The sequence below is a fragment of the Cucurbita pepo genome, chromosome LG11, assembly GCF_002806865.2.
Source record: "Cucurbita pepo subsp. pepo cultivar mu-cu-16 chromosome LG11, ASM280686v2, whole genome shotgun sequence".
In the NCBI taxonomy this organism is placed as follows: Eukaryota; Viridiplantae; Streptophyta; class Magnoliopsida; order Cucurbitales; family Cucurbitaceae; genus Cucurbita; species Cucurbita pepo.
Genome location: NC_036648.1, coordinates 8,934,270 through 8,944,722, shown reverse-complemented (window position 1 = coordinate 8,944,722; position 10,453 = coordinate 8,934,270). Strand labels below are relative to the sequence as shown.

At 34.6% G+C, this 10,453-nt stretch overlaps 1 protein-coding gene across 1 annotated transcript in view; it reads right to left on the bottom strand.

Annotated features, from left to right (window-relative positions):
• Positions 1–8,237: 8,237 nt before the first annotated feature.
• The window catches only part of LOC111805163 (axial regulator YABBY 5-like), a 3,609-nt gene continuing 1,393 nt past the window's right edge, over positions 8,238–10,453 (bottom strand). The window contains exons 3-7 of the mRNA XM_023690088.1: positions 9,286–9,427; positions 9,148–9,196; positions 8,952–9,027; positions 8,746–8,820; positions 8,238–8,549 (exon numbers count right to left, since the gene is read on the bottom strand). Coding sequence (XP_023545856.1) covers positions 8,505–8,549; positions 8,746–8,820; positions 8,952–9,027; positions 9,148–9,196; positions 9,286–9,427 — 387 coding nt within the window. The 3' untranslated portion in view covers positions 8,238–8,504. The remainder of the gene's footprint in view (positions 8,550–8,745; positions 8,821–8,951; positions 9,028–9,147; positions 9,197–9,285; positions 9,428–10,453) is intronic.

Below are 10,453 nucleotides of genomic sequence, written 5' to 3'. Positions count from 1 at the left end.
CCTCTGGAAAGATAAACGTTCATTCTAATTCTATTCTGATAGATTGATTCCCCTTTATTCTTGAGGGTCTTTCTCCAATGAGAATCCAGAAAGTTTTTGGGCAAGACAAGTTACCATTCTCGGAGTCGAGGGTTGAGAAGTAAAGTATTGTTGACAAGACAGTATTTCATGTCGTATTCTATGGACACGACATGAAATACTATCTTTTATTTCGATTTGAGAAAGGAGGAACGATGAATTTGACATAAATTAGATGAGGTACACTCAAACATGTTGGGCTTAGCTCCAAAATAATGGGCTCAAGTTTAGACCAGATGTTGTAACATGGTCAAAGTCCACTCTTTCCTAAAAATATTTATTAAAAATGTATATTTTATAAGAGTTCTTTTAGATTAATCAATAAATATTTCATTTTTTAAAAAAATAAGTCATTGGTTATTAAGGTCGAGCAATCTCGCTCTTTTAACGATAAATTATTTGAGTTGAATAGTGTAGTTGGTAGATTATATACTATTAATGTCATTAGGAGACAACTCGAAACTTTATATCAAAAATAAAAAACTAATTGGAACGTTAACTGTAAAGATGGTTTCAAAAGTAAAGGTGTATATGGGTGAGTTGGAAAAATCTTTTGGACCAATTCGAAATTTTGGGTTGGGTTGGTTGGGTTGGTGATTCAATACAACTCAACTCGAATTTTTTTTTTAATTATTTTAAAAAAATTATACTTATCCACAATACATATTATACTAATAACTACACTATCATAAAGTTTAAATATCAAACATTTAAAAGTCACAATACATTATTAATATCGATTACAAATTTAAATATTCTTAATGTAACGACCCAGATCCACCGTTAGCAGATATTGTTCTCTTTGGATTTTTCCTTTTGGGCTTCAAAACGTGTTTGCTAGGGGGAGATTTCCACACCCTTATAAATGGTGGTTTGTTCTCCTCCCCGACCAATGTGGGACATCAGCGAGAATCATACCACTAGAGCCCTTGATGTTCTGGGCCGCACACGCGCTACACTAATGTATTCAACGAGTCTATAACTTTGGCGCGACTTGTGCTGGGTTTGGTTAAGGCATCAGAGGGGGCACGAATGCTCCTGACACAAAAAGTTTGTAAACACGTTCACGGGTCATGGAAGTCGAAATCTTCTAAGGAGTGTGTAACAACTCACCTGCCGAATCAACTAGCCTAAAAAATGGATGGCACTGAAGCGCGTGACCTATACCCGGCCGTCGGGGCAAGTGCTAGGCCCCGATGAGTAGGAGGGCGCGGTGGTCGTTGCAAAACCTTGGGCGTTAGCCTGGGCGGAGTGGCCATCAGTGGCGGTCTTGGTGGTAGTAGCAAATATTCAAATAATAACTTTGAAGGCTGAAGAGGGGAAAGGTTCCATGTGAACGGCACTTGCACATGGGTTAGTCAATCCTAAGAGACGGGGGAAGCCCGTCTGATAGCGCAATAGCGTGAGTCTCGAAAGGGAAAGCTCAAAGAAGACAGTATCTGCTGGCGGTGGATCTGGGTTTGGGTCGTTACAAATGAGAGCTAATTCTTTCTAAAAGTAGGGTGGAGTTGGGATGTCTTGTAACCCTATTTTGAATTGGTGACTTAACTCAACAAAAAAAATTACAATCCACCAAGCCAACCTAATTTTCGATTTTTCAAAAATTCAACCTGATCTAAATTGAAAAAAAAAAAAAAAAAAATTCTACCCAATTTAACTTTTATGGTTTGGGTTGAATAATTCGAATTAATTGGATTATCAAATCATATGAACACCTTTACTCAAATTTTATATCAAATTGTTATTTGAAAACAGATAAATTTGAAGTACGATACAACATGCATTACGACGATCTCGACCCAAATCGATACAACATGCATTACGACGATCTCGACCCAAATCGCAAATCGTAAATAGAGGCCAACTAGATATGATAGGGACTTGAGGGAGAAAAATAAAAGAATATATGAAAATCATTGACCAAATATTTTAAAAAAAATTGGAAGAGATGAAGAAGAACATGATGCTATAGGGAAGAGATATGTTCCATAAAGAACTTATCCCTTATTTTCTTTGCATTATTGTCTATCATTCTTCTTCAAACCCACATTCTTCACCTCTTGTGGACCAAAATTAGCCATCTCTTCCATCATAGATGCTTTTACGACACATATTTGTTATGTTTTCTGAACGTACGACCGAACTTAAACCTAATTCAACTAATTAAGATATATATTTTCGACTAGCAGATCGAAGTTTGAATCTCTCATTCTCATGTCTCGTTGAAAACTAAAAATTGCCCTAGAAGATTCGAGCAGAGGCGCTAGCCCTAGAAGATGGGGTATCGAGCGTTTTTTTAGTTCAACAACGATAGTGTTATGTGATATGAGGCTACACTTTTGATCATAATGTTGAAAACTCATGGTCTATTTAAACAACAATTTAACTGTAGACTCGTTAGTGTTCGTTTTTAGATTAATGTTGTTATTTAACACAGTAGTTTATAGTTTTCTTTTCAATCATCGTAATGTAAATTTGATTTCTAGACGATGATTTTTAAACTATAGTTTCCAAAAATGATAATCTTATGTCTAAATTATGTTGTAGTGTATACTAAATTTCGTAGTAGTGCAACAATAGTTTAGAATGACGAATATCTATAATGACCTGCACGAATGATGTAATGATTGTCCCGCTATCTTCGACATGGACCCAGTGAAATTGAATACACTTGTGTAGGTCTGGCTCAAGAATTGAGGTGTCAACGGGGTTTAGAATCGTCACTATAACGACTTATGCCTAAGATTCGAACATGTTGGCACTGACATTCCCCGACATCTTTGCAATATGGTCATGTTACCTACTCTTTACTTCTTAAGAGTGAAGGCTATCCCCACAGACCAACACGATTCCTTCCAACATGTTTTGTTCTCACTCACATGGATCTCAAGAAAATTCCTAAGAGGTCACTCGACACAAAATTGCTCAAAGTTAAACATGGTTAACCATGAAGTTTCTATGCTTGAGCCACCGAAAAGGAAGGTGCGCCCTGTTGATATAGGTAGAATTTCAAGATATTGTCCATCTGCTAGGGGAAGGTTTCCACACCCTTGTAACTGGTGTTTTGTTCTCCTCTCCAACTAATGTGGGACATCACAATCCACCCCTTCGGGGCCCATTGTCCTCGCTAGCACTCTTTCCTTCCTCCTATCGATGTGGAACTGCCACCAAATACACCCCTTTGGGGCCCAGCATCCTTATTGGCACACTGCCTCATGTCTACCCCCCTTCAAAGAACAACAAGAAGGCTGACACATCGTTCGATGTCTGACTCTTATACCACTTGTAACGGCCCAGATCCACCGCTAGCCTGGGCTTTCCCTTTTGAGCTTCCCCTCAATGCTTTAAAACGAGTATGCTAGGGTAAGGTTTCCACACTCTGGGGTTTTGATCTCCTCCCCCAATCAATATGGGATATCACATATTCTAAGGATCCCTCGGATGTGGTCTCGATTCATTCATGTACCCCTAATTTATCCAGACATATTTATTCACCAAATATCTAATTATCATTCGTCTATATTATTGCAAGAGGAATAAATAATATATTTAGTTTATATTTTTTAGCAATAAATTTGGTAATAAATATGAAAAAAAAAAGTCACATCGAGATGACATCATTAAAGTTGACTTTTTATGAAATTAAAAAAAATAATATTTAATTCAACAGAAAATGACGTCTAAAGTCTAAACTATATATATCTAAATATAATTTTATTTACAAAATTTTAGACATTTTGGACATTGGAATTTATTCCCAAAAATAGACCATTATTTCTTCCTAATAACCTAATTTCCACTTTTAACCCCAAATGTTTATTATTATTATTATTATTTTATCTATCGTATAATAAAAATTAAATTAATAAAAATATCATCGAACTTTGCAGGTTAAAAAAACCCTTAAACTTTCTATAAAAAAAAATTTCAAAAAATACATTTGCGTTAGTTTCGGATAAAATATTAAAAAAATACCTCAATTTTTTCAAAAATTCCATTAATACCCTTAATTTATTTTTTTAAACTTTTTAAAAAAATTTAAAAATATCGTCACGTTTAAAAAATACTCACCAACTTTCCACACTGACATTAAAATATTTGTAGATAATATATGAGGTGTTCATTGACGTTCTTGACAGTAAAAAAAAAAATTAAAACCTTTCTTTTACCAAAGTCTATAAATATTAATGAAATTTTTAAAATTTTAAGTATATTTTTTAAATAATGAAAAATTTAAAGGTAATTTAAAACAAATCATTTTAACCATTTTCATTTAAAATTAATCCTAATAATATTTTTTTAGATTTTTTTAATTTTTTTAATTTTTTTTACATTTAATTTAAAAAGAAAAGTATTAAGAGAGAGAAGTATGTGGGGGAAGAGAGAGAGAGGAGAAATGAATGCCAAACAGACTTGAATTTGACGTTTCAGATTCTAAGTGTCAGAATATGTTTTCTGACATATAAGTCTGAACAATTTACATATATATATATATATATATATATATATATATACCTTTTTACACTTTATCGAAAAAAAAAAAAATTTACAGGAACGGTTTCACGATACATCTTTTCGTACTCGCCTTTAACCCAACTATCAATCTAGCTATTCTCGGTTGTTTTTAAGGGGTCTTCCTACTTTCTGTGGGTATATATAAGTAAGATAAAAATTTGTTGCATATGTATTTGAGAACTGTACGTCGATATTAAAGTTACGAGAAAGCGTGTCAATTTAGAACAATACACGAGCGAGAGTAGATAACAAAAGTTAAAAACTTGTGATATAATATATTAAATACAAATACGAGTTTATTGCACATGTCTTAAAGAATAGCAATGAAATATATCTATGTTGAGAATGTGTGATATTTTTGTAACAGCTCAAGTCCACTTCTGTTAGATATTGTTTGTTTTGTCTCGTTACGTATCGTTGTTAGTCTCACGATTATAAAATACGTCAATTTGGGAGGGTTTTAACACCCTTGTAAGAATGTTTTGTTCCACTCTCCATTCGAGGTGAGATCTCACAATTCACCCTCCTTGGGGGCCAGCGCCTCCGCTGGCATACCACCCAGTATCTGGCTTTGATACCGTTTGTAACAACTCAAGTTCGCTTTGACCTGTTACAAAATGATTTGATAACTTGAATAACTCTTGACTATTCAATCCAAACCGTAAAGGTTATGTTAAGTTAGACAATATCTGCTATAGCGGTGGACTTGAGCTGTTACAACTGGTATCAGAGCCAAATACCGGGCGATGGGCCAACAAGGACACTCCCCCAAAAGATTTGGATTGTGAGATCTCACGTCAATTCGAGAAGGAAACGAAACATTCCTTACAAGGGTGTGGAAACCTCTGCCTAACACACCATTTTAAAATTATGAGACTAACAGTAATACGTAACAAGCCAAAGCGGATAATATCTAGACAATATCAGCTATAGCAGTGGACTTGAGCTATTACAATTGGTATCAGAGCCAAATACCGGGCGATGGGCCAGCAAGGACACTCCCCCAAAGGAGTTGGATTATGAAATCTCACGTCAATTTGAGAGGGAAACGAAACATTCCTTACAGGGGGTGGAAACTCTGTCTAACACACAATTTTAAAATTATGAGACTAACAGCAACACGTAACGAGTCAAATCGGATAATATCTAGACAATATCAGCTAGTAGAACCAACCCAAAATTTCAGATCGATTTAAAAGATTGACGGGTTTTTTTCGATTCATGATTCTTCGCCTTTAATAATGGTGTTTCGAGTGAAAGTGATTCTTTGAGAAGTGAAAATGGAATTCCAGGTGCCCTAAAATGAAGATTGTGGTCCAATTGTGAAGAACTCCTTTTGCTTTCACATAGCTCATAGTTTATTATGAGTTTGGTTGGACACAAAAACACAATCTTTTTTCAAGGATTTTGGCTTTTGAAACCAAAAAAAGATAACACTTTTTTTTCCCCTTTTCCCAATCAATGTAGATCTACGATTTTTTTCATCTTCAAATTCCCATTCGTTCGTCTTCTCGATCACTCTACTCGACTCATTGAATGATATGAATGGTTCTTTTCGATAAGAACATGTCACGTTACGAAATGAACTTTCATGTTTATATGAATTTTGTTTCGTTTTCTTTTACCTGATCTGAACTTGATCTTTATGGCTAACAAAACAATGAAAATCACGGGTAGAAATGGTATTTATAAACTCGTTTTTCGTGAAACGAGAAGTACTGAATAAGATCGAGAGCACGAAAATGTTCCGTTCTTTAGGTCATGGTGTAATGAATTAATGGATGCTAGATCAAAAAAACAATTCAAAATGGCTTTCCATCCATTTGTTCCTCTTTGGGGATTCCTTCAATTATTCATTGTTTGGATTCCAAGAAAAAGAAAATGGATTGTGAAGCAAATTTAATGAAGGATATGATGCTGCTCATAAAGTCCCACTTGTTTGCTCATTGAAGATTAAATGTATACAACATTCCATTATTGAAAAAAAAATCGAAAAGTATACAATGCTCGAGAATCAGATCAAATCGAACAACCCGACCCAAATCATAGATTTGTTTTCTCAGTTTAAGTTGGGTTGAATTTTTTAGAAAATCGAAAATTTGGATTGGTTCGTGCGTTGCAACCAAACGCAGCCCTACTTTTAGTGATGCATGCTGACTTATGAATGTTTAAAGCGTTGGGATGAATTGGGTTGTGAGCTCTACTTGAGTTGCTCGAGTTACCAACCTAACCAACCCAAAATTTCATATTGGTCCAAAAGATTTTTTCAACCTGATCGTTGTACACTCCTATTGATGGTCGAGATGAAATGTTAGCTTCATCTAATTCTAAAGTAATTAAATATATTGTTCTTGATAGAATTTCGAGACATTCCGTATACGAGTATCCTCAAGCACTCCTTATTGCTATTGATTCGATCATTCCTATCAGGACAGTTGGCGGAAATTAACATTCTTTAGACTAGAAATCTAGAAACTTAGGGTTTGGGTAAATTGTTTCTTAGAAAACGAATTTTTACTCGGATTTTAAAAAATAGATGAAAATAGTTTTTACGAGCTTAATTTACGGGACCGAATCGTATCGTATCGATTTCGATATGAGTATCATAGAATGATTCAAAGTCTATATATTTGTGCCTATTTGCTTCCCTTATTGCATGAAAAGCATACAAAGGCAAAAGGAAAACCTGATATGGGAGCAGTGATATTCATGTTTTTTGGCTATGCATCAAAGCTTCCCCTTTTCCCCCTTTCTAATTATTAACCTTTATCAATAAGCCCACTTGTTCTTTGCCCACAAAAATCAAGTTGCACCAAAATTAGGGTTACGGTTTTTTTATACGGTAACCGCGTAGAGTTTCTCGTAAAATAGTCTCGTAACTTCAGGAACAGGGTTGCCTCCTCACATACAGGATACCGATATGCACGAACTACACTTTTGATTTTCTCATCTGAGAATATTCGGTCTCGGGTAGGTTCGAATCCTACATTGCTTGCTTAACTTAACAAAAAATAAATAAATACTGAGTGAAGAAATAATGTAACATCCTAAGCACACGGCTAACAAATATTGTCCGCATTGGCCCGTTACGTATTACAATCAGCCTCACGGTTTTTAAAACACGTCTATTAGGGAGAGGTTTCCACACCCTTACAATGAATATTTCGTTCCCTTTTCCAATCGATGTGGGATCTCACAATCTATACCCCTGGGGACCCAACGTCCTCGCTGGTACACCGCTCGGTGCCTGACTCTGATACCATTTGTAACAACCCAAACCCATCGCTATCAGATATTGTCCGCTTTTATTCGTTACGTACCGTCGTCGACCTCGCGATTTTAAAATGCCTCTATTAGAGAGAGGTTTTCACACCCTTATAAAAAATGTTTCATTCCCCTCTCCAACCGATGTGGGATCTCACAATCCACCCCCTTAGGAGCCCAGTGTCTTCACTGGCACACCGCCCGTCGACGGACTCTGATACCATTTCTAACAGCCCAAACCCACCGCTAGTAGATACTGTCTGATTTTACCTGTTACGTATCGCCGTCATCCTCACGATTTTAAAATGCATCTACTAGTAAAAGATTTCCACTAATGCTTCGTTTCCGTCTCCAACTAACGTGGGATCTCACAAATAATATATTAAAAACGTGATATTCTATCAATTATCTTAGTTTCCCAAGAAAATGGGATACATACATATTAAAATCAGACAACATAAAAGGAAAGGCAAATTTCAGTTCATAATTTAGACAAACATTTCCCCTAATAACCAATAAAGTAATTGCAAATAAACATAGAAATCAAAGCAAACATATGCATGGCTGTTAATTTCATCACTTGAAATTACCCAATTTGTTCTTGTTTTTGGCTTAGATCATGTTCTTCAAACCCAACATTTCCTCAATCAATAGTGCAGCCCTGGCACTGACATCAGATGCTTCTCAGATCCCTATCAAACATTAATAATAATTAAAAAAACCCGTCAAAATCCTCGTTCATATCGCGCTCGTCTCGTCTAATAACAACAAATAAAACAAGAAACCGTTCGTTTTCTACAATTAAAGAACTAGAAAACTCAAAACGAAATCATAAAACGTCAAATAATCGATCAAGTGTTTAACTATTTCGTTACGATATCTACTCACATCGTTCTTCGTCTTAGCTTGGAGATTGTTGGTTTCCAGCATGAGGCCAAAATGAATATGTGGGAAATGTGCCCACTGCCATTTCAGAATTAAGCAAGTGAATACCCAAAAGATTGTCATATTTTCTTATGAACAAACAAACAAAAAAACCCTAATTTTTATGAACTATGAACATAAGTTATCCAAAAAAAGAAAAAAGTACTTACATTTTTAGCAGCAGTACTGAATGCTTCCCTGTGGGTAATATCTGGATTATTTGCTTTGATCCTCTGGATTTCCTCTCTGAATTTGATGTAATTTTGTCAGATTTTAAAAGAAAAAGATGAACTGAAATGACCCATGAAAAAATAATTTATATAAAAATCACCAAAATAATAAAGTTTTAATTTTTATTGTTCATACTTTATGAACTGATTATATGCAGAAGGTACTCTCTGCTTCTTCTCGGGAGCTGAAAAAAGAAAATAACAACTCAGGAACATAAATATAGAAAATTTAATGATTAAATTAAAGAAAAATTTGATTTTTTTTTTTTTTTACCTCGATTGATGATCCTTTGATCATCATTTGTAGGGTTTCTAATTGGAGCTCTCATCTTCATTTTGTTGTTGCATTTTGATGATGAACCCAATTCAGCTCTGTAATGATCAGCTGCAAGCCCACTGTAGGTGTGGTTTGATGCCTAAATTTATGTGTTTTTTTGTTTAAGAGAGGGGAAAATGGCAGCTTAGAGAGAGATGAAGCTAAATTGTTGATACCCATTTCATGAAATGTTTATTTTTGAGGGAGAATAAGAAACGAAAGTTAATTATGTTCTAATTAAGCTATGTTAAGATATCGTTTGATAACCATTTCGGCTTTCTGTTTTGAGAAATTAAATTCATAAACGTGCAAATTTGTACTAAAAGTTTGATTTTTGTGTTTTGATCGATATTTTTGAAGAACAAGTCGAGTTTTGAAAACTAAAAAAAGTAGTTTGAATTTGACTAAGAACCATAAGAAAAACTTACATCTTCGTAGGATAACGGTTCGGTTTTTAGTTTTTTTGAAGATTAAGTTTACCAACCCTGTTTCCCAGACTAAAAAAAAGTTAATTTGACTTTGAATTCAAGCGTTTTTTCTTAACAAAGATGAAAATCATAATCGAAAGATTAAGAGGAAACAATCAGAAACCCGAAAACGAAATCGATAACAATGAAACTAAAAATCGTGACTAAATGTTTAAACCCATTTCATAAAATTTGTTTTGGCTCATGGGTTTTGTTTTATAAGGAAGAACAAATAAGCTAATTTAGAGAGATGAAGATGAAGCTAGTTATGTTCCATAAAGAGGGAGAGACAAAGATTGATTAAGGTGGTCTTTTGAGACATTAATGTTATGTTTTAAGGATTTGAAGAGAGAGAAAGAGAGAATTTGAAAATGAGTGGAAAATAATTAGAAAATTTGTGGAAAGAAATTAAAAACATCTGTTCATGGATCTGTTGTTTCAATAGTAGAAGACAAAAGCTTTGGAAAAGACGTAAGAGAATGAACCAAAAACAATAAAAAAAAAACCCTAAAACGAACAATAAATAAATCAATCAAATCAACCAAAAATAAATTTTCTAGAACAAAAAAAAAGTGCCTCAAAGTTTGAAAATTTTCTTTTTTTGATCCAAAATTCCTAGCTTCTCTGATTCCAAATAGGTTATGGCGGCGGCCGCCGCC